The following is a 25,399-nucleotide window of genomic DNA, read 5'->3' on the forward strand; positions in this document are numbered from 1 at the left end:
AGAGCTGGGACCAAAGTAACAAAGGCTACCATCAGTAACACACTACGCTGTCAGGGACACAAATCATTCAATGCCAGATGTGACCCATTGCTTAAGCCAGTACATGTCCAGGCCCATCTGAAGTTTAATAAAAAAGTAATTGGATGATCCAGAAGAGGATTGGGAGAATGTCATATGGTCAGATGAAACCAAAGTAGAACTTTTTGATAAAAACTCAACTTTTCGTGTTTGGAGGAGAAAGAATGCTGAGTTGCATCCAAAGAACACCATACCTACTGTGAAGCATGCGGGTGGAAACATCGAGCTTTGGGGCTGTTTTTCTGCTAAAGGACCAGGACGACTGATCCGTGTAAAGGAAAGAATGAATGGGGCCATGTATCGTGAGATTTTGAGTGAAAACCTCCTTCCATCAGCAAAGGCATTGAAGATGAAACATGGCTGGGTCTTTCAGCATGACAATGATCCCAAACACACCACCCAGGCAACAAAGGAGTGGCTTCGTAAGAAGCATTTCAAGGTCCTGGAGTGGCCTAGCCAGTCTCCAGATCTCAACCCTATAGAAAACCTTTGGAGGGAGTCTAAAGTCTGTGCAGCCCAGCGACAACCCCAAAACATCACTGCTCCAGAGGAGATCTGCATGGACGAATGGGCCAAAACACCAGCAACAGTGTGTGAATACCTTGTGAAGACTTATAGAAAACATTTGACCTCTTTCATTGCCAACAAAGGGTATATAACAAAGTATTGAGATGAACTTTTGTTATTGGCCAAATACTTATTTTCCACCATAATTTGCAATTAAATTCTTTAAAAATCAGGCAATGTGATTTTATGGATTTTTTTCTCATTATATCTCTCATAGTTGAGGTATACCTGTGATGAAAATTACAGGACTATCATCTTTTTAAGTGGGAGAACTTGCACAGTTGGTGGCTGACTAATTACTTTTTTGCCCCACTGGATCTATCTCATATCTTTCTATCTATCTATCTCATATCTATCTATGTCATATCTATCTATCTCCTATCTATCTATCTCATATCTTTCTATCTATCTATCTTCTATCTATCTATTTATTTTATATCTATCTCATAGTTTAGCGGGAAATTTATGAAATTGTATGTGTAGTGTATTTGTTTTTCACATTTACTTGCTCCAAAATTATTATCTAATGTTGTGCTATTTTCATGTTGTCTGCTCTGCAGATTTACTGGTTGGTGCGCTGAATTTATCAAAAAGTTTTGCAAATTTATGTGCGCAACATCATAAATTACGCTCAGCAACTGGAAATCCCATCCACTTGTTCAGCAGGTTTTGCATTGTGCAAAAATCTGCGCTAATGATAAATTCCACAAACCCCACCCCCACCCCACGCCCACAGTGCGTGGCTGTCCAGCTATTACCAAAACTACCTTCTAGTCACCAAGTGGGTAAATGTGCATAGAATGATAACGTCCTCCCAATCTCAGTATTTACAGTGGAAGAAAAAGGCTTTACAGAATTATTATTGGGTCATGCATGAACTATCCGGTTAGTGTATTTTGCTTCTGGGTCCTATATGTACCATATAACCTGTCTTCATTTTATTTTTATTTTTTTGGATCTACACAATTTGTTAAGCGTAAGCTGTTACATTGAAAGCGCACTCCAATTTGAGGACGGCATGTCATAGTTAAATCTCTTCTCATTCTGGACTTTGGAGTCCAATGGGCGGTCCGATTCAGTGACTGGCAGATATTTCTGTATGCACACTCACAAGAGAGGGCTGTCAGTTACTGATTAGGACCACCCACTGGACTCCCAATCTCAGAATAAACAGAAGTTTAAATGATAACTTATATTTTATTCTGTTAAATATCTTCTCATTCAGTGCTAAGGAGTCCAGTGGTTCGTCCCACTCAGTGACTGACAGATATGTCTCAATATGCACACTCATAAGGGAGGGCTGTCAATCACTGATTAGGACCTCCCACTGGACTCCTGAGCTTAGAATAAACTGAAGTTTAAATGAATAAATTATATGTTCTCCCAATAAACTCTATGTCAGTCTTCTTAGTTCCTTTTGTTCTTAAACACTGTGCCTGCGGATTATACTGCATTTTCAATTAGATGGGTTCCCCTTGAAGCCTCATTTTCTAAACTACAGGTAATCATAAACTTAGTTGTAAATATCTGTGAAACAAAGGAAAAAAAGACAACCAAGTGGCGCTTCGTGTGTTAGCCTCATAGATGTAACCCCTGAAGGGGTGAAGCACAGGTTTCAGCCATTGTCCTCACCTTGTGCACAATAGGACTTCGCATAACACCCTAAATAGGGTATACTCGATCAATAGTGCAGGCCACAAGGTTCCAGGATCCTCCGAGAAGAGTTCCGCAGAGACAGAAGATGATAGGCAGAAAAAACTACTCTCTTTTGGGCGCTGCAATTTAAAGATTGGGCCTTTCTAATGATACAACCCTCTTCATTAGATCAGTATGAAAACATCAGAGCGCCCAATAGAGAGATGTTTTTTCATCTTCTATGTATTAATAGGAATTTACAGTTCATCGAAGTTACATTCTCTTTCTAATCACTTGCACTTTGGTTATTGATGAAAGACTAAGGAGAACCTCCATGGTGATCAATAGAAGAGCTAGGTTGTTTGGTAATTGTATTTAATATGTGACATTTCTACAGTTTTGTTTCTATTGAAGGAAGTAAATGGTGTGTTCATACCATTATTGGTGGGGGCAGGAGGAGGGGGTAAAGCATACTTAGAAGATCCATATGATTCTTCAGACTTTGAACAACTGGAGACATATGAAAGGAATATGGCGGTTCCTGGGCTGAATGGACAGAGTGGAGCAGCAGGTAATGTAAGACCGTGGTCAATTACTATATATCAGTATCTCTATTATTATATCACATTTAATGTCTCTTTAAGGTTTTTGTAAATCTCAGTACACATCCACTTATTCTGTTTTTTGGATTCACTCCTGGTTTTGGTTCAAAATACTGACCATACTAACTGAAATACTATATGGGAACCCAGCATAGGTGGTAACTAGCTGATTTGTGGGGGTCAAACTAATCATGACAACGGAAGACTGTTGTCCCCAAAGTGAATAAAGTTGCCGCAAAGATGACCAACCACCACTGTATTTAGTCCCTGTGGACCTTTACACAACTGCTCCATTTAGTACATTTGGGACTTCCAAACAAAGCCAAATCACTGTTCTTGGCTATGCTCGAAAGGCCCATAGAGACTGAATGGAGCAGTGGTGGAAAAGCCCATAGGGACTGAATGAAGATGTGGTTGAGCTAACATGCCATTCCGTTCCCAGTGGTTGGACCCCTACTGATCCGCTAGTTATCACTTTTCCTATGGCATAACTTGAAGGACATACTGTGTCCCCTGAGTGCTGGATAAATCTTGGGATAACCCCTTTAAAGGGAAACTGACAGCTGGTTTAACCACAACAAAACCCAATACATGGGATTATAGTGCGGGTAAACCGGTTCCGGTAATACCTGTTGTATTAGCCTGGCACAACCACACAGGAGAGTAACTATACCAAATTGTCCATAGATCTGGTGCTACACCCCATTTTAGACTATGGGGCCCCAGATGGAATACTGGGTAGAACACATCAAGCTTGTTGAATCTGGAATTCCCATCCAGGGTGGCTCCAAATTTTCCAGACATACAGGAGCCCTACTTAAGAAAGTTTATAGTATGCCTCTAAGTTCCCATGAGTGTTAGCTGCAGGCAAAGAGAATGTTATCATTTAACCCCTTCTTTGCAGAGGATTTTGAGCTCTGTATCAGAAAAATCGAGCTTCAATCATTATTATACATAGATGCCAACATTCACCTCTAAAGTATTATAACTGGAAAACATTTAAACTGTCAAGATAAAGGAAATTTTCTGCAGATGTTCTACAGTGTGTGTTCAATTTATCAGACATCTGGGTCCCTTAAAGAACCCGGTCATATGAAGAGAGGATGTAACATAAAAATAATGTGTAAAATAAAAACGTCTACAGAACGGTAGGACTGTATTTGATCCTTTGGGTCACTCGGCTTCTAGTTAATGTCTACATTTTCTCATATACTTTAGAGTGTTTTTTCATTACAGAAATATTTATGTCTGTCTGTTAAGGCCGGCGCTTCATAGACTGTAGAGAAGTATTACCAGATGGGCGGGTGATATGTTACAGATGGGGTTATTAATATTTGTTCAGATACAATTACTTCACTTGTATTTTACAAGAATTTTGGGACAGGGTATCTTGTCAGCAACCCCATAGGCATCCAGCACTCAGGGGATACAGTATGTCCACCAAGCCATGCTCTTGAGTGGAAGGAACATACAAACGTGTGTATTGTAATGCTTCTAAACATTTGTAAGAGGGTCACTTTCACCCCATAAGCATGAGGCTTCAATAATACCATAGGGACAATGTAATAAACTGCTACCAAAGACATATAGCAGCAATTCGCTCCAAGCGGAAAAGGACGGGGCATATTTAATCACTTTTAACCTTTTAGAGGTTACATAGTTTGTAAGGCCAAAAGAAAAACATATGTCCATCAGGTTTAGCCTCTTACACTACAGTGTTGATCCAGAGGAAGGCAAAAAGCCCCATGAGGAAGAATCTTTTTTTCCAATTTTAGGCATAAAAATTCTGTATGGATCAGAATAAATCCCTGGATCATTGTTCTAACTCCGTAAAAACTTTCTTTCCTTCATCTAGATGTGGAAGATGCCCCAGTGTACAGTTCTGGGTATAAAAAGATCATGAGAGAGATCTTTTACTGCCTCCTGATTTATTCATACATAGTTATTAGGACGCCCCTAAGCTGTCTTCTTTCTAAACTAAATAACCCTAATTCTAATAGTCTTTCTGGGTACTCTAGTCCTCCCATTTCCCTTATTACTCTCCAGCTCCATTATATCTTTATTGTACACTGGTGCCCAGCCCTGTACACAGAATTCCATGAGTGGTCTGACTAGTGATTTGTACAGTGGTAAAATGTTTTCCTTGTTGAGGACATCTATGCCCCTTTAGATGCCCCCTGATTTTATTTGCCTTGGCAGCAGCTACCTGACACTTATTTCTACATCTACATTTACTCTTCACTAAAACCCTTAAGTCCTTTTTCTTTTCACCCCATGTGCACAGCCTTACATTTATCAGTGTTGAATCTGCCACTTCTCAGCCCAAACCTCCAACCTATCCAGATCTTTTTGTAACAGTGTGCTTTCCTCTATTGTGTTATCTACTATACACAGTGCACTGTCATCTTTTGTGTTATCTATTATCCACAGTGCTCTGGCCTATATTGTGTTATCTACTATACATAGTGGACTGTCCTCTTTTTGTGTTATCTACTATACACAGTGCTCTGTCCTCTATTGTGTTATCTACTATACACAGTGCACTGTCCTCTATTGTGTTATCTACTATACACAGTGCACTATCTTCTATTTTGTAATCTACTATACACAGTGCACTGTCCTCTACTGTGTCATCTCCTCTACTGTCCTCTTCTGTGTCATCTCCTATATACAATGTACTGTCCTCTATTGTGTTGTCTACTATACACAGTGCACTGTCCTCTTTTGTGTTATCTGCTATACACAGTGCTCTGTCCTCTGTTGTGTTATCTACTATACACAGTGCACTGTCCTCTATTATGTTCTCTACTATACACCATGCACTCTCCTTTATTGTGTTATCTTCTATACTAGAGCACTGTTGGTCTTGGTAACCCAATGCAGAAATAGTATCAGTGAACTGTTATGAGAAGGAATCTTGGGTGACCTTATAACACTATGGCCTGAACTGTTAGTTCTGCACCTTCTATAACCACATGACTAATAATTTCTATATGATAACCACATCCTTTAGATATTATCAATAAATAGATACATGCCGATTAGATATTCCGGAACAATGGACACTTACACACAGCTCCCATTTAATACGTTCATGTAGATTTTATTGTGCATGACATGGATGTATTTTCATCTACTTCATGTGTTCATTTTACATTGTTGATGGAATGTACATAAGTTTAACTTTAATTATAATTTTTCACTGTCTACAGGTGGGGGCGGTGGCTGGAATGACATTACTCAACTACTGTGGGCTGGGAAATCTCTTATTGAAGGGGCAGAAGGAGGACAGTCATGCTACAAGGCAAGAGCCAGCCTTCAGTGGGACACCCATGGAGGTTTTGGTGGTGGAGGAGGACCATGTACTTCTGGAGGTGGAGGAGGAGGCTACAAAGGTGATAACATAGCATAAAGTGTGTACAGTCAATGTATATTTCAGAAACCTAAAAACATAACAGTGGTGCATTTTTTACTTGATGACCTTGACATATGTGGAATATTTTGTGCATCTGTTTATCTATAGTTCTCTTTTATTTCTAGGAGGAGACGCTTCCCAGCTGGATGATATTTCTGCTGATGGCCAGGATGGCGTTTCATTCATAAATCCATCTGGAGAAATGTTTCTCCAGCCTTTGGCCGGTGAGATCACCTATCTTGTAAAGCACAAACAGACTTAAAGGGGTAGTCTGCCCCTAGACATCTTATCCCCTATCCAAAGGAAAGGGGATAAGATTTTTGATCACGGGGGTCCCCTGCAATCTCCCTGCTGCACTCGACGTTCATTTAGAGCATTGAGTGCAGCGCCAGAGGCTTGTGACATCACGGCACACCCCACTCATTATGTCATGGCCACGGCCCCTCAATGCAAGTCTATGGGAGGAGGTGTGACGGCCGTCACGCCCCCTCCTGTAGACTTGCATTAAGGGGGCATGGCCGTGATGCAGCAAGCAGGGCGCGATGTCACGAGCCTCCGCCTCGCATCATCATCCGGCATGAAGCCAAAGTGCCGCAGCCGAGATTCCTTTGGATAGGGGATAAGATGTCTAGGGGAGGAGTACCCCTTTAAATAATATATCAACTAAATATAGAATATTTACATTAACCCCATTGGCTTCATGACTGCTAGAGATGAGCGAATTTTAGAAAAATTCGATTTGGCCAATTCGCCGAATTTTCCCCAAATATGTGTTTTGTTCCGAATTTATTTGCAGCGAATCGCTATTACAAATGGCTTTTTCTGGCCTACACAGAGCCTCAATAGGTGTGTAGAACACTTTCACTTGTCCTAACACGCATAAGGAGTGTGCTGTGTTAGTGAAATAATACTGTTATTCAGTATGACATGCAGATTACAGGCATCGCTATTAGAATCACTGCTGCAGAGCGTCTGGATGTGGCAGAAGGGAGACCATAGGCATCAAAATTGAAGAGAATAAAGAGATTTTTATGTAATTTTAATTTAATTAAATTTTAATTTATTAAAAAAATTTTGAGTACCCATTCTGGTGATCATCTAGCTGGCTGTCCTCCACCAGGCGAGATACCACCTGTTCCAGCCCCTGACTCTCAGTGCCCCCTGACTGTGAAAGTTCGTATGTTTCATTTAATCAGTTATGGTTCATTGTTATCGCTACAACCTGTTTCACTGTATTCTTGTGGTAATTCCACAGGTAATATATGACATAGGGCCTCAGTCTTGAAAAATCCTGTGTGTGATTTTAACTTTAGTCAGTAATTCATAATTTGCGCCAATCGATCTTTGGTGCAATTTTGCGCCTTTAGGGGTTTTTTTGGCGCAAATCACCGGCAAGAAATTTTGCACATGGAAAACACACTTAGCAATGTCAGAAAATGTAAAGGCGTCAAAATACATTAAAAACATTTTTTTTGGTGAAAGCAGCGACGCCTCCAGGGCTGCGCACTACAATGCTGCGACATAGTTGTCTCTGAGGGAACCTTCACCCTCCGTTGAGCCAGCATTGGACATGGCCACACACGTTCAGGAAAGGTAAGCACTAAAGCAGTGGTCTCCAACCTGCGGACCTCCAGATGTTACAAAACTACAACTCCCAGCATGCCCGGACAGCCAACGGCTGTCCGGGCATGCTGGGAATTGTAGTTTTGCAATATCTGGAGGTCCGCAGGTTGAATACCACTGCACTAAAGTAACAACAAAAAAAAAAAACTACCCAAGTTGAAAATAAAATCCGTTTCACATGGTGGCTATAAACCCCACAAAAGAAAATAACTCACGTCGCTTGCTGATATACAGCAGGAGGGACTCCGAAATGGCTGCTCTACAGGGTAAAATACGCGTCCTCTGTGGCGGTAAGTTCTGTGTAAAAGGCGCTGGGAACAGTTGATTTCGACATTTGAGCCAAAATTACTAACAACTTGCACCAAATGGTAAAAAGAAACGGTCAACAGGCAAAATTGGTAAATACCCCCCTTGGTCCTTAGAAGGTCTTAAAATTAAGTAAATCCAACCAAAAATGTAGCCAATGGAAAGGCCATGTGTGAAAACCAAGTACACCCCATGAATTTCATTCTGACGTAATGGTTTTCTGTATGACTTTACCAGTCTCTCACATTGTTTTGAAGGAATTTGTACCCTTTACAAAGTTCACTGAGTTTTATGGGCACAACTCTCTTTAGGTCTCGACCGGAAAAAGTGCCAAAAACTTTTTATCTGCTTTAATATAGTTGATCACACTTTCTGATGATGGACAGTTGACTGGCAGTGCCTGGCTGTTACTTAAAGGGGTACTCCGGCGCTAAGACATCTTATCCCCTATCCAAAGTATAGGGGATAAGATGCCTGATCGCGGGGGTCCCGCCGCTGGGGACCCCCGTGATCTTGCACGCAGCACCCCGTAACAATCACTCCCCGGAGCGTGTTCGCTCTGGGTCTGATTACAGTGGTCCCTCAACATACGATGGTAATTCGTTCCAAACGACCCATCGTTTGTTGAATCCATCGTATGTTGAGGGATTCGTGCAATGTAAAGTATAGGAAGCTGTACTCACCTGTCCCCGCCGCTCTGGACCAGGTCCTCACCGCTCCCGATGCTGTCCCAGGGGCTCCCGATGCTGTCCCGCTGTCTTCTTCGTGATCCTCCGGTGTCTTGTGCATCTTCTCCGGTGTCCGGGCCTTGCTTTCCGGTGACGTTATTACGTTGCTGCGCCGGCACGGCGTGCGTAGTGACGTAATAACGACGCCGGAAAGCGAGGCCCGGACCCCGAAGAAGATGCAGAAGACGCCGGAGGATCGCGAAGTGGACCCGGAGCAGCGGGGTAAGTGAACCTGTCCGGGATGCTTAAACTGCTATCCGACAGCAGTTTAAGCATTTTGCGCTGTCGGATAGCAGTTAATGCGATGGCCCCGACATATAAAAGCATCGTATGTCAATTTTATCATATGTCGGGGCCATCGCATGTCGGGGGGTTACTGTACTGGCGATCATGGAGGCTGGAGCATTGTGACGTCACGGCCCCACCCCGTGTGACGTCACGCTCCGCCCCCACAATTCAAGCCTATGGGAGGGGCCGTGACCGCGTTCCCCCCCGTGTTACTGGCCACCTCTCTGGGATCCTGGTCTAGCTGTAAAGACTGTTACCATCTGTCTACCTCAGTAAAGCAACCGTTAACCCTGGCCTGGCCTTGGACTCTTATTTGCTCTGCCTAACTAGGACTAGCGGTGCTACCGTTCGGGTGGTTATCAGGAAAATCACGCCCTGGCATCACAAACATTTAGGGGTTAATAACATCTGCCCCTGGGCTATAACATCTGCCCCATACACCTCACCTTCACACCCCATGGCTCACCACATGTAAAACCAAAGAAGTCAATGGGGGTGCACTCATTTTTTTTATCCAGTGTTTTATTTGTTTAGTTTTAGTCTTGTCCAATAACTGTTCCATTTCACTTCTCGCAGCGATGGAGAATGACGGGGAAGTGCGGATCGAGATGTTTTTGAACTGCAGCCACTGCAAATCTGGAAACTGCAAGAAAGATGCTGAGCGGAGGGTTGTGTGTCTTTGCGAGCACGGCACCATGCTGGGCAGCGACAATGTCACGTGTATAGGTACACCTTTTATATTTATAAGCATAGCATTTCATTTTGAAGGCTTTAACCCTCACTTGGGGGTATTTCTGAGCAGAATCCGCCAGAAAAATTCGTTGTTTCCAATGGGATTCTGCTGCACCATGCACATGATGCGATTTTGCATGGGGGAAACATCTGCCACGGAAATTCCAGTTGCCACCATTCTGCGGGATCCCCTCAGAAATGCATTGCCGTCTATGGAGACTGTGCGTTTCCGAGAAGACCTTGCGCCTGCTTTCTGTGGAATGTCTGCCGGAATTTGTGACTGAGGCCTACGTGACTACAGTGATCCCTCAACCTACAATGGCCTCAACATACAATAGTTTCAACATACAATGGTCCTTTCTGGACCATTGTAAGTTGGAACCAGACTCAACATGCACAGATCTGGATTGTCTGTAGCATTGTAACGTGTCAGTGGCCGGAAGAACCGACCAATCAGAATGGGCAATTTACTGGTAAAACACCTGTATTACTGAAGTGTATGCACTGACTGGTGTCTGGTAGCGCCCCCTACAGTACAGGGAGGCATTACATGTTCTGTACACTTTACCTGCTCCTTTGGACACCAGGTGAGGGTGACTCCATTTTACTTTTTTAGGACATTGCATGTACTGTACAGGACCCTTAAGAAGCTCCTGTCCTCTACATAGACCAGTGTTTCCCAACCAGGGTGCCCCCAGCTGTTGCAAAACTACAACTCCCAGCATGCCCGGACAGCCTTTGGCTGTCCGGGCATACTGGGAGTTATAGTTTTGCAACAGCTGGAGGCTCCCTGCTTGGGAAACACTGACATAGACAGTGATTTACAGCTCCCAGCAGATCTTTCTTACTTTTATATGTAAGGATTTGCTTTATCTATATTCGTTATCTACTTATTTTTCTTTAATTCTCACTTTTTCCTATTTTTGGATGACATTTTGGTGGCTTCAGAACCAATTACCAGGTTTCCATAGAGTTCTGGTCTCAACATACAATGGTTTCAACATACAATGGTCGTCCTGGAACCAATTAATATTGTAACTTGAGGGACCACTGTACTTGTGTGTAGATAAAGGGGAGCTGGCAGAACTTGTGCCCCAGGGGCTGAGTGCATAGGTGGGCACCACTTGCTCCTGTAGTAATAATGTTGTGGGAAAGTTAGTTATTCCTGCGTATAAATAGAATGATCTAATAAGAGATGCATATCAGTAGGTGAAGCCATGTTTAAAGTCAGCGGTCTCCAAACTGTGGCCCTTCAGATGTTGCAAAACTACAACTCCCAGCATGCCCGGACAGCCAACGGCTGTCCGGGCATGCTGGGAGTTGTAGTTTTGCAATGTCTGGAGGGCCACAGTTTGGAGACCATTGTTTTAAGCTGTTGTAGTCCTCACCACCAATGTTCCACTTGCATTAAAATACACGACTCACTGTTCTATAATAGAGGCTAAATGTACCGTAATTCTTGTCTTTTTTTAGGACCCAAAGGACCCATTCCAGAGAGACAGCTCTCGCTCCCACTAATTTTAGCCGTTCTTATTGCAACAGTCATTCTAGGTGTAATCTTTGCCTGTGGAAGCCTGTCATTTGGTACGTCTATTGTCACAATGTCTTTTATTTTTTGTTAAGTTTGCATTGCCAGTTTAGTCATTTCTTTAGAAGTATTTCAGCTTACTCTGAAAGCTGCTGTATACTCCAGAGGAAGTTGTGTAGTTCTTCCCAGTCTGACCGCAGTGCTCTCTGCTGCCACCTCTGTCCATGTCAGGAACTGATGTAAATCCCCATAGCAAACCTCTCCTGCTCTGAACAGTTCTGGACACTGACAGAGGTGTCAGCAGAGAGTACTTTGATCAGTCTGGAAAGAACAACACAACTTCCTCTGGAGCATACAGCAGCTGATAAGTACTGGAAGAATTAAAGGGGTACTGCGAAAGGAAAACTATTTTTTTTAATCAACTGGTGCCAGAAAGTTAAACAGATTTGTAAATTACTTCTATTAAAAAATCTTAATCCTTCCAGTACTTATCAGCTGTTGGGTGCTCCAGAAGAAGTTGTGTAGTTCTTCCCAGTCTGACCGCAGTGCTCTCTGCTGACACCTCTGTCCATGTCAGGAACTGATGTAAATCCCCATAGCAAACCTCTCCTGCTCTGGACAGTTCTGGACACCGACAGAGGTGTCAGCAGAGAGTACTTTGGTCAGTCTGGAAAGAACAACACAACTTCCTCTGGAGCATACAGCAGCTGATAAGTACTGGAAGAATTAAAGGGGTACTGCGAAAGGAAAACTATTTTTTTTAAATCAACTGGTGCCAGAAAGTTAAACAGATTTGTATATTACTTCTATTAAAAAAATCTTAATCCTTCCAGTACTTATCAGCTGTTGGGTGCTCCAGAAGAAGTTGCATAGTTTGTCCCAGTCTGACTGCAGTGCTCTCTGCTGCCACCTCTGTCCATGTCAGGAACTGATGTAAATCCCCATAGCAAACCTCTCCTGCTCTGAACAGTTCTGGACACCAACATAGGTGTCAGCAGAGAGCACTTTGGTCAGTCTGGAAAGAACTACACAACTTCCTCTGGAGCATACAGCAGCTGATAAGTACTGGAAGAATGAAAGGGGTACTGCGAAAGGAAAACTATTTTTTTTTTTAAATCAACTGGTGCCAGAAAGTTAAACAGATTTGTAAATTACTTCTATTAAAAAATCTTAATCCTTCCAGTACTTATCAGCTGTTGGGTGCTCCAGAAGAAGTTGTGTAGTTCTTCCCAGTCTGACCGCAGTGCTCTCTGCTGCCACCTCTGTTCATGTCAGGAACTGATGTAAATCCCCATAGCAAACCTCTCCTGCTCTGGACAGTTCTGGACACCGACAGAGGTGTCAGCAGAGAGTACTTTGGTCAGTCTGGAAAGAACTACACAAACTTCTTCTAGAGCATACAGCAGCTGATAAGTACTGGAAGAATTAAAGGGGTACTGCGAAAGGAAAACTATTTTTTTAAATCAACTGGTGCCAGAAAGTTAAACAGATTTGTAAATTACTTCTATTAAAAAATCTTAATCCTTCCAGTACTTATCAGCTTCTGTATGCTCCACAGGAAATTCTTTTCTTTTTGAATTTCTTTTCTGTCTGACCACAGTGCTCTCTGCTGACACCTCTGTCCATGTCAGGAACTGTCCAGAGCCAGGAGCAAATCCCCATAGCAAACCTCTCCTGCTCTGGACAGTTCCTGACATGGACAGAGGTGTCAGCAGAGAGCACTGTGGTCAGACAGAAAATAAATTCAAAAAGAGAAGAACTTCCTGTGGCGCATATAGCAGCTGATAAGTACTGGAAGGATTAAGATTTTTTAAATAGAAGTAATTTACAAATCTATTTAACTTTCTGGCACCAGTTGATTTGAAAATATTTTTTTTCCCTCGGAGTACCCCTTCAAGGCTGATGCAGGAATTGTATTGACTCTACAGATTTTCTGTTGTTCAATGACATAAAGACGCAGTATCGAAATGAGCGCTGAAAAGTTAGATCAATGGTTCTGCATACGATAGCCCTGAGCTCATCCTGACGCCTCAGGCTACCTCCAATACACACACATAAACACCCCCATACATGACAGTAAACCTAAGCTCATTGATCCTGTAGACCTTGATGTATTGACTCTCTGTATTCCTCTCTGATGTCTACTGACTTACTGTGTGTAAGTTTTATAGTATAGATCCCTGCGCATTTCTTTTATTCATTGGCAAATTGAAATGTAGCTCAGGGGGAGAAGAGATCAATCATTTGTATCCCCCCCCCCCCCCCCCCCCCCGAGCTGAAAAAATCAATACAAGATCAATGCTAAAAAATTAAGGACATTGTAATTGTAAATAGGTGATAAGTATTTCTATCAGTGTTTGCAGATTGCGTGACTGAAATAGGAATGATACGCTTAATAGACCCGTGCATCTGTTACATATAATCTGTATGGTAATCCCAGAATCGTTCCGAATAAACACATTGGTAAAATACAGATTCAAAGTCAATCCCACTGCTAGGTGATAAATAATGCATTTTTATGTCTCGGTCATTTTAACAACGTAAATAATAATAATAATATTTATTTATATAGCACTAGCAGATTCTGCAGCACTGTTTCTGGCCAATGTATAACTTGTATATGGTATTTTTAGCAGATTTCAGCTCTGCAGGCTCCTTCTTTAATTTGCGATTCTCCCAGAACTGGTGGTCTGAGCTCCCTCCCTCCCCCTCCATAGACTTGTATGGCTTGTCTTGCAGACACAGGACATTTTTACAAAGTTATTATTATTAATAATAATAATAATAACAATTATATTAACAATAATAAAATAATATGTATTTATATATATATATATATATATATATATATATATATATTTAGACTTGTATGGCTTGTCTTGCAGACACAGGACATTTTTACAAAGTTATTATTATTAATAATAATAATAATAACAATTATATTAACAATAATAAAATAATATGTATATATATATATATGTATATGTATAACGCCAACAGATTCTGCAGTACTTTACAATTTTGTCAATAAAGCAAATAAGTAGATACATTTGCTTACATTACTTTACTAATACTTTTGCAATTGCAGAACTCAAAAAGGTTCAAGATGTTTTATTTTTAGTAATCTACCATTAATGGCGCGATCTCGCCATAGCGAGTTAGGACATAACCTTAGTACAGACCAGTGGTCTTCAACCTGCGGACCTCCAGATGTTGCAAAACTACAACTCCCAGCATGCCCGGACAGCCTAGATCTCTACGCAACTGATGCCACAATTGGTGACAAGTTGTCATCAGTTGTATGTCATCCGGCGTCCATTGTTTCTGGACGGCAGACAGGGGAACGTAAATTAATGGAATCAGTTATCGCCTGATATACCGTATTTTTCGCCCTATAGGACGCACCGGCGTATAAGACGCACCCAATTTATAGGTGCAAAATCTAAAAAAATAAAGATTTTGAACCCAATAGTGGTCTTCAGCCTGCGGACCTCCAGATGTTGCAAAACTACAACTCCCAGCATGCCCGGACAGCCAACGGCTGTCCGGGCATGCTGGGAGTTGTAGTTTTGCAACATCTGGAGGTCCGCAGATTGAAGACCACTGCATAGGAGGTAATACTCACGTGTCCCCGCCGCTCCGGACCCGTCACCCCTGCCCTGGATGTCGCTCCATCGCTGTCGCCTTGTCCCCGTCGCTCCGGAACGTCTCTGCTGCCGGCCGGGTATCCTCGCTCTCCGTCGCCGCCATCACGTCGTTACGCACGCCGACGCACGTACGCGACGACGTGATGACGAGGAAGGAGAGCGCCGGCCATACAGGGGATCCCTGAACGGAGAAGACACCGAGGAGGCAGGTAAGGTCCCTCCCGGTGTCCTGTAAGCACTAACCCAGCTATTCAGTCGGGTTGTTCGGGACCGCCACGGTGAAATCGTATCGGTCACGAACAACCCGACTGAACAGCCGGGTTAGTGTCACTTTCCCTTCAGACGCGGCGGTCAGCTTTGATCGCCGCGTCTGAAGGGTTAATACAGGGCATCACCGCGATCGGTGATGTCCTGTATTAGCCGCGGGTCCCGGCCGTTGATGGCCGCAGGGACCGCCGCGATAGGGGTGTATTCGCCATATAAGACGCACCGACTTTTCCCCCCCAGTTTTGGGGAAGAAAAAGTGCGTCTTATACGGCGAAAAATACGGTATGTGAACCCAGTAGGGATACGGCAGTGGTTGGTTTTAAAATTTCCTCTCTAACCAATATCCTCTTCTTCTAGGACACTTTAATGCTGGATGACACACACACTTCTTATTAAAAAAAAATAATAATTATTATTAATATGCTTTTATATTTAGTGGGTAACAGCTAATCATTATAGTATACAGTGCATAGTGCAGGATGGTGTCATCCACATGGATTTATTTTCCTATTTAGTTATTATTTTCACGCACTTGTGCAATATTTTTAACTGATATCTTTATTGTCTTCTATTTACCTATTGTGTCTCAGTTTACCACCGGAAGAAGAAGCAGCTAGAAGGAGCCCGGGTGCGACTACAAAGCACAGAGTATAAACTAAGTAAAATCCGCAGTTCCATTATCATGACTGACTACAACCCTAACTACTGCTTTGCTGGGAAGGGAGCTGGTTTAAGTGAATTAAAGGAAGTTCCCCGGAAGAATATCACCTTGCTCAGGTACTACAGGGCTGCGACAATGAGGCAATTACCCATAAATCAGTCGTACGTACCTAGTTCAGGAGGGAAAGGGTTACATTAAAGCTGTAATGTTCAGAAGTGTATTAAGCCCAAATATAAATCCTACAAAAATATCAGCACCTACGTGGTATGCTACCCAAGACACATATGAATGCAAATCCTATAGAAAGAAGGTAGACTAGACAAAACCAAATCCAAAAATGATATCAATCTTTATTAGTATATATAACAAAAATCGCATCAAATACATAAAAACACAAGATACGGCAAGAAAAAAGTCCTGCAGGGGAATGGCGAGGAAGGAATGGTGCTGAGCAACACAATGTTTTCGCTCAAAAAAAAAAAAAAATAATAATATATATATATATATATATATATATATACATATATATATATATATACATATATATATATATATATATACATATATATATATACATATATATATATATACATATATATATATATATATGTATATATATATATATAAAATATTTATATTTTTTGAGTAAAGAACATTGTGTTGCTCAGCACTAGAGATGAGCGAACTTACAGTAAATTCGATTCGTCACGAACTTCTCAGCTCGGCGGTTGATGACTTTTCCTGCATAAATTAGTTCAGCTTTCCGGTGCTCCGGTGGGCTGGAAAAGGTGGATACAGTCCTAGGAAAGAGTCTCCTAGGACTGTATCCACCTTTTCCAGCCCACCGGAGCATCGGAAAGCTGAACTAATTTATGCAGGAAAAGGCATCAACTGCCGAGCTGAGAAGTTTGTGACGAATTGAATGTACTGTAAGTTCGCTCATCTCTACTCAGCACCATTCCTTCCTCGCCATTCCACTGCAAGACTTTTTCCTGCCGTGTCTTGTGTTTTAATGTATTTTATGCGATTTTTTGTTCTACGTACTAATAAAAATGTATATCGTTTTGGCATTTGGTTTTGTCTAGTCTGCCTTCTTTCTATGATTTGTAAGCCCAAATATACAAGAGACAGAACTTGAAGCTGAACTGTTAGCAGGAAAACAGAGGTGTAAATGGGCCCATTTGCCTTTTTGCCATTAGCCTTTTTGTTATTATGTAAATTAGGCTTAAGTGCCCAGGGGGCGTTCCCCAGCATTGCAAGAGCCCAGGTAAGTCCAACCCATCTCCTCTTTATCTAGTTATCAGTCAAACAGGGTAGGTGGATGTAAGCAGGCCATGGGGGAAATGATAAATAGCAATCTGGACTTACCAGGGCTCTTGCCGTGCTGGGGAACGCCCCCTGGGCACTTGAGCCTCATTTACATAATGACAAAACAGATTATATCTCAGCATTGGAAAGGGCTATTAAAATAAAATAAAAAGATATGCCTGGAACTATAATACAAAACTACAACTCCCAGCATGCCCGGACAGCCGTTGGCTGTCCGGGCATGCTGGGAGTTGTAGTTTTGCAACACCTGGAGGCACCCTGGTTGGTAAACACTGCTATAATGCCATAAATGTCTCTGTAACACCTGCCTATTCTTTTCACTAGAGCTCTTGGTCATGGTGCCTTTGGTGAAGTTTATGAAGGACTAGTGGTTGGCATTTCTGGTGACCCCAATCCTCTACAAGTAGCTATTAAGGTTAGTATATATCATTGCATTTTTTAATTAATATATATATATATATATATATATATATATATATATATATATATAAACGGGTTGAGTATTTAACTCAGGCCGAGTTCACCACTCCTGGTGTGACGGAGCTTTCAAGGGCCACTAAGCACTGTCTGCAGATGGGTGCTCTTTCCTTCTGGAGAGAGAGTTCTGGTTTGGCATTAATCCCGATTAGCTTTTTATATTCCGTAACTGGAGCTAAGCTGATACCAGGGAACATCGCCTGAGAAGGTGATGTAATGAGCTGATTTGCATATTCCCCTACATATATATATATATATATATATATATATATATTTATTTTTTTTTTTATTAAATAAGTTTACAATACACGTGCTATTTACTGATAAACAACCATCACCAGATAGATCACCATATTATAACACCAGGGCCTACACATGGATTCCATTAAACTTTATGAGTCCTCAGAACTGCTGGCATAGGAAAGGAGAGGAATGTAATGTTCCCTTGGGTTTAGACCATGTAACCTGCATGACTTAGAATAACTTTGTTTGATGTCCACATCACTGCCATGGCAAGTCTCCCGGTGGCAGACTCCTCTCACTGGCTAGCCAGAGCACTCCATCTGAAAGGATACCTAAAAACTTCTGATATGTAATAGCATCATGTCAGAAGTTATGATCAGTCGGGGTGCTGAGATACCACCGATTGCTAAAATAAACAGGCAACAACGCTCAACTGAACACCCATTAATGTCTGCTCATCATCATTCAGAAAGCAGTGCATGTGGTGTATGGATTCGTGGACTTTCTGTGAACCTGTACACTGCACATGTCGCTCTCCGAGCAGAGTCAAGTAGAGATGAGCGAACTTACAGTAAATTCGATTCGTCACGAACTTCTCGGCTCGGCGGTTGCTGACTTTTCCTGCATAAATTAGTTCAGCTTTCCGGTGCTCCGGTGGGCTGGAAAAGGTGGATACAGTCCTAAGAGACTCTTTCCTAGGACTGTATCCACCTTTTCCAGCCCACAGGAGCACCGGAAAGCTGAACTAATTTATGCAGGAAAAGTCAGCAACCGCTGAGCTGAGAAGTTCGTGACGAATCGAATTTACTGTAAGTTCACTCCTCTCTAGAGTCAAGTGGTAACAGGCGGACACATCACTCCTTTTGTTTCAGAATAAAATCCGTGCAGGACACGGGAAAATCTAATAAGCACTATTCTTACATTAGGCACCGTTGTCACGATCACACCCTATTGGTCCAGCCAAGATGTTAGAGAGAGTGTGATGGTGCAAGGGTTAAAGCCACCAGACCTCTGGGTATCCACTACTAGTCCCAGCAAGTCACAAAATAACCCTTTGATAAACGTGTTTCGCCAGAGTTTCCTTCAGAAAGGTGAGCTCATATATTTAGAGATCAAAGACCAGAGCTGATTAATTAAACATTTAATCTGAAAAAAGGTATCACAGTGCTGTGTATTGTGGTAGAGGGTGTGATGCAGGGCAGATGGATTTACTCTAGGGGCAGATGGCATTAACCCCTTGTATTCGTGCCGCCAGGGCGTGGTTTATCCTCATTACCACCCGAAGGTATACCGCTGGATCCTGGGCTAGGCATGGGAAGGCAATAATGACTCCGACACCAAGTTACGGACAACGGTAGCTTTAGAGTAACAGATGGAACAGTCTATACAGCTAAGGCTGGGTTCACACCACGTTTTGTTAAATACGGCTCCCGTATAGGGTTGGGAGGAGGGGGGCGGGGCTTAATCACGGCGCCCGCACTCAGCCGTATTCGGGAACCGAATTTAATGTATGTCTATGAGCTGACCGGAGTGAACCGCAGCCTCCGGTCGGCTTCGTTTTCGGCCGTATGCGGTTTCCCGACCGCAGGCAAAAACGTGGTCTCCTTCGTCGTCTTCACGTCGCGCGCACGCCGTCCCCTCATCCAATAGGGGTGGCGTGCGTGCGTAGTGTGTAGTGACGTGATGACGGCGACGGAGAGCGAGGATCCCGGGGGAGCAGAGCGGCGGGACAGGTGAGTACAGCTTCCTATACTTTACATCGCACGGATCCCTCAACATACGATGGTTTCAACAAACAATGGTTCATTTGGAACGGATTACCATCGTATGTTGAGGGACCACTGTACAATTATAATACACAGGTATGTGTAACTATCACTTTTTTTTCTATTTTTCCCTACTCCCCAACAGCATAGGAATTTTAAAAAGCCTGGAATACCCCCTTTAAATATTCCTAAAGGGACCAATATGACTGGATATGTGGAGAACTGTGGTCATGATCATTTTGGCAGGATTGTGAGTTTTGTAGTTTAATAGAATAGAAAGGCTTTATAGAGCACTCAAGGTTTTCAGCAAAAGGTAATCAAAACTGTGTCTTATACAGTGTCAAAGGGGTTTGCACGTTCTACCGAGATCATTTTGGAAATCGATTATAACCTATACTTCACCAGTGTGAAATCTATGTACAGTACAGAGTATTTTTATATTGTTTCACAGTATTTTATGTTGATTTATATATATATATATATATATATATATATATATATATATATATATAAACACATATATTATGAAGAATGTACAGCTTTTTTAGTTTCATTGGCTTTTGGTAGAAGAACCATTGAACCAGGCTGAGCCCTTCTTTGAATTGTGGTGACCATCTCATGTCATGTGCCACACACTCGGTCCCCAGACTATTTCCATGTGACGCTTATTTGGCCTGTATAGAACAAATAACCCCATTATACAAACGGTCACTTAACTGGACAGTCTGACTGCAGCTTCTATTCTGCAGATAAACAAGACCGATTCAGTCATGAACATCAAAGCTTGTTTCCTACTGGCAGAACAAGGATATGGTTTTGCTCAAGAGCAAATTGGGTTAGGATGGGTGTTCTGTATAATGTAGGAAGCGTGATTTCCATCCACCCACCTAAAATGTCATGGTAATTTATATTGCAGAGTTTTATCCGCTTTCAATGTCAAGGAGGGAGATTTATCAAAATCTGTGCAGGGGAAGAATGGTGCAGTTGCCCATAGCAACCAATCAGATTGCTTCTTTCATTTTCCACAGGCCTCTTTAGAGGCCTGTGGAAAATGAAAGAAGCGATCTGATTGGTTGCTATGGGCAACTGCACCACTCTTTCTCTGCACAGGTTTTGATAAATCTCCCCCAAGATGTTTTTGGCCTAACCAGTAGTACATGGACAAGAGGGACCCCAGTAGTGTACATGGACAAGAGGGACCCCAATAATGCCAATTTTTGCCCACAAATATAGGAGGAGCTGGTATTTGCTTCTGTGGCGTCAGGATGTGAGGTGCAGGGTAGATGTTATAACCCAAGGGGCAGATGTTAGTTATAGGAAGCCAATGATTTCAGTTATTTTTTCTTAAGGGTGCGCAACCAAATATGAAGTTAAGGGTTCCAATAATTTTGTCCAGCCCATTTTTGGAGTTTGGTGACATTATGTCCAATTTGCTTTTTTTCCTCCCTTTTTTGATTTAGCTCCAATACACACAACGGGAATAAACATGTGTATAGCAAAACAATCTGCAAATCCTTACTGCAATCCTTTTCTCTGAGAAATACTTCATTTTCTTGAAAAATTTCAGGGGTGCCAACATTAACGGCCATGACTGTAGAAACATTAAAAACAACATGAATAACAATGTATTCTGAACCGCCCACTATAGGTTCTTACTCATGCCTAGATGTTTGCCGAAATTACCTTCACCTTCAATTACTTTCACCTACACAACCCCTGCACAGTAGCGCTAAAGCTCTTAATATTCATTTGTTCTGTTGAATTTATCTAATACAACTTGTGCAAATGGACTCTAAATGCAGATACATAGTTAATTTAGTGTGAATTCGGGTAGAAAACAGACATGGTGCACATCTACAATCTTGTATAATGATCTGATTGCTTCTCAGCATAATATCAAAAACTAACAGGTTGTTAGTATACATTTTTGATCAAAAAGTACAAGCCCACTCGCCAACAGCAACAGCAACAGTTTTCTCAAAACACATTAAAGACTCACAACAAGGACCTAAATGGGCACTGTCATTTGCAAAAAAAACTTTAAAATAATGTAGATAATAACAATATATGTACATATATAATAGACAGTGGTTATAAAATATGTATACTGTATTTGAAAAGTAAAAAATGGTGAAAAAATACTCTATACTTCTTACCACTAGAGGTCCCTCCACTGTCGTGACTCGTGAACACTGTCTCTGTGTTGAGACAAAATACAGGAAGTGTGGGCGAGACAAGCAGGGCTCTGTTCACTGAGGACAACAGGGTTCTGTGCACTGAGGACAAGCAGGGTTCTGTTCACTGAGGACAAGCGGGGCTCTGTACACTGAGGACAAGCGGGGTTCTGTACACTGAGGACAAGCGGGGCTCTGTACACTGAGGACAAGCGGGGCTCTGTACACTGAGGACAAGCAGGGATCTGTACACTGAGGACAAGCAGGACTCTGTGCACTGAGGACAAGTAGGGCTCTGTACACTGAGGACAAGCGGGGCTCTGTACACTGAGGACAAGTGGGACTCTAAGCACTGAGGACAAGCGGGGCTCCGTACACTGAGGACAAGCGGGGCTCTGTGCACTGAGGACAAGCGGGGCTCTGTACACTGAGGACAAGCAGGGCTCTGTACACTGAGGACAAGCGGGGCTCTGTACACTGAGGACAAGCAGGGATCTGTACACTGAGGACAAGCAGGGCTCTGTACACTGAGGACAAGCAGGGCTCTGTACACTGAGGACAAGCAGGGCTCTGTACACTGAGGACAAGCAGGGCTCTGTACACTGAGGACAAGCAGGGCTCTGTACACTGAGGACAAGCAGGGCTCTGTACACTGAGGACAAGCAGGGCTCTGTACACTGAGGACAAGCAGGGCTCTGTACACTGAGGACAAGCAGGGCTCTGTACACTGAGGACAAGCAGGGCTCTGTATACTGAGGACAAGCAGGGCTCTGTATACTGAGGACAAGCAGGGCTCTGTACACTGAGGACAAGCAGGGCTCTGTACACTGAGGACAAGCAGGGCTCTGTACACTGAGGACAAGCAGGGCTCTGTACACTGAGGACAAGCAGGGCTCTGTGCATGCTACCGACTTGTTGCCTTCTGTGTGACCCGGGAGCATGTCCTCAGGACACAGAAACAGTTAGGGCTCATTCACGCTCCATATTTTCTAAGCGTAATTCTATTTTGAAAATAGGTGCAGCAATCTCCCATTGATGTCAGTGTGATTCTGCTGCACCATTCACACTATGGAATTTCCGTGGCATATGAATAAACATGTTTATTCTTTCGACGGAATGCACTCGGAAATGCATTGCCATCTATGGAGACATCCCATTTACAAGTGGTCTTAGCGGCAGCTTGTTTTGCCAATACCTACTCCAGACAGAATCTCCACCTGGAATATGTCTGGGCAGAGATTCTGTAGTGTGACTAAGCCTTTAAAACTGGACTTTCCCAATCACTGGATATTGTGCCTACTGTAGCCCAAGCACCCCTGAAACAACTAGCTTAGTAGCAACCACTACAGCTGCTATGGTGGTAGTTAAACCCATGGTACACTCCAAAACACTATTGTGGTGTCAAACAGAATAATGTGTAATTAACCTTATTGTGACGCCAGGGTGTGGTTGACCTATACACCATGCAAGATATGCCAGCTTCACCTGTGCCAGGCACAAGGCAAATAATCACTCTAACGCAAGGTTATGGTTAACTGGCTTGCTTCACCGAGGTTGGAAAGATGGTACAATCCGTTACAGCTCAGATTAGTGTGAAGGAGTTGCAGGGTGAACTTAGGGAAGCCTATCGGTTTGCTGGGACTTATAATTGTGTAGTGTCCCGGTACCGTATTGTATACCGTACCTTGTGTGGTGGTCCCCAAAGTCAGAGTAACTTCGTTCCAGTAGCATCCTCCTAGAGGGATAGCCCCTAGTCGCCTCTTTCTTGTGTAATTCTGTGATGTTTACATGTATAAATAATTATAGGTTTAATTAGCTATCTAGTGTTGCAGGACCTTAGGTCACATGACTAATGTTAATTCTAGTAAGGTGTGTTGAAGGACCTTTGGAGGTCTCGTGGTGGTCACATGGTTAGACCATAATTCCTTGTAAAGTGAATGACAGATGGTATGGACCAGTGAGATTAAGACCAGCCCCTGCCCATATAAGGGAACTGCAACCTATGATCGCTCTCTTGGGTGCCGGACAATCAGAGAGAGAGGAGTTCTGTGTTACTTACAAAGACAAGCTTAGGCCTGAAGCCTGCCAGCCTCAGCCTGAATCTAATCGTGAGTTACGATATCAATCCCCGCTAAAGCTAGTGTGACTGCTGGACCTAAACTCAAACCCCTAAATCCAGCGGAACAGCACTTATTCCTTTTCTAAGCTCAGAACTCACGAGGTCCCAACCAACTGTCAAGATCGTAATAGACTCTTGTACAAAGACTGTTCCGTTTTAATGTTGCATAAAAGTCGCAGTAAAAGTTCAAACAGTTTTCTGAAAACCTCCGGTTGTGGACAATCATTTATTATACCTCCCTATCGTTCTTGGGACGGGTGGCGATAGGACAAGCATATACAGAGGAGCCCTCACCCTGGCGTCACGAGTGATAAGGGTTAAACAAGCACCCTTTAGTTACTGCACAGCTACACCTCATATACCCTACAACCCCAGGCTACCACAATTGATTGTGCTGTATATGACTGACTTGACTTGTATACAGCCCACGCTATACTTTAGGGATTTGGACTTGACTAACTTGCTGGATTTGACTTGTTTTATATCCCCAAGACTGTAGGCTTACCGCAAGGCTTTGACTTTCACCTGGGTAGTGGGGCTGACTTGTAGTAGATGCGTGGTTGCTGGATTAGGACTCGGGCCTCGTTTCAGATCCACCTCACAGACAGATTTCACTTTTCACCAAACTGTACTTCAGCAGACAATAAGAGCTAGAGCTCAAGAGAGAGAGCTGAACCCTGACCTCACTATATACGGGAGGAATTTAGAGAGATCCCATTGGCCGGATAAGTCACCTGAAGTCCCTCCACTGATGTGAACACTGTCTTGTCCCTGCAGCTATTGCCTGTGTGTCTTTGTACCGAGACAAACACAGGAAGTGACATCAGGAAAAGCAGGGCTCTGTGCAGGTTCCCCGCTTGTCAATCAGCCTGTTCTGTGAGCTGGAGGTGTGTCCTCAGGACAGAGACACAGTTAAAAGCACTATGGCTGTTACGGGGGTAAGTTAGGCCCCTGGTTCACTCCAAAACATTGTTTTCAGAAACCCTAAACAAAACAAAAAGTGAGTAGCTCACCTATGGTTTAGGTGACCGATGTGTCGACTGAGTAAACCCTTTAAAAACATATCTCTTTTATGAAACACAGTAAAAAAAAATCATTATGTGGTCATAAAACACATACAATCCTCATATATTCTCCAATTTTAGCTATTCTACAATGTTTTGCAGCTGTTTGTGTCACAGTTCACACATTCACAGTGCATTACCCTGCTTCAT

The 25,399-nt window shown here is 42.8% G+C and overlaps 1 protein-coding gene across 2 annotated transcripts in view; it reads left to right on the plus strand.

The window, feature by feature from the left end:
- LTK (leukocyte receptor tyrosine kinase) overlaps positions 1 to 25,399 on the plus strand; it is a 214,678-nt gene that overhangs the window by 172,770 nt on the left and 16,509 nt on the right. For both annotated transcript variants that reach the window (XM_056545591.1, XM_056545590.1), the window contains exons 15-21: positions 2,695 to 2,851; positions 6,095 to 6,277; positions 6,423 to 6,521; positions 9,819 to 9,968; positions 11,448 to 11,558; positions 16,007 to 16,193; positions 17,731 to 17,821. In XM_056545591.1, the coding sequence (XP_056401566.1) occupies positions 2,695 to 2,851; positions 6,095 to 6,277; positions 6,423 to 6,521; positions 9,819 to 9,968; positions 11,448 to 11,558; positions 16,007 to 16,193; positions 17,731 to 17,821 (978 nt within the window). The remainder of the gene's footprint in view (positions 1 to 2,694; positions 2,852 to 6,094; positions 6,278 to 6,422; positions 6,522 to 9,818; positions 9,969 to 11,447; positions 11,559 to 16,006; positions 16,194 to 17,730; positions 17,822 to 25,399) is intronic.

This window comes from Hyla sarda, chromosome 11, assembly GCF_029499605.1.
Source record: "Hyla sarda isolate aHylSar1 chromosome 11, aHylSar1.hap1, whole genome shotgun sequence".
In the NCBI taxonomy this organism is placed as follows: Eukaryota; Metazoa; Chordata; class Amphibia; order Anura; family Hylidae; genus Hyla; species Hyla sarda.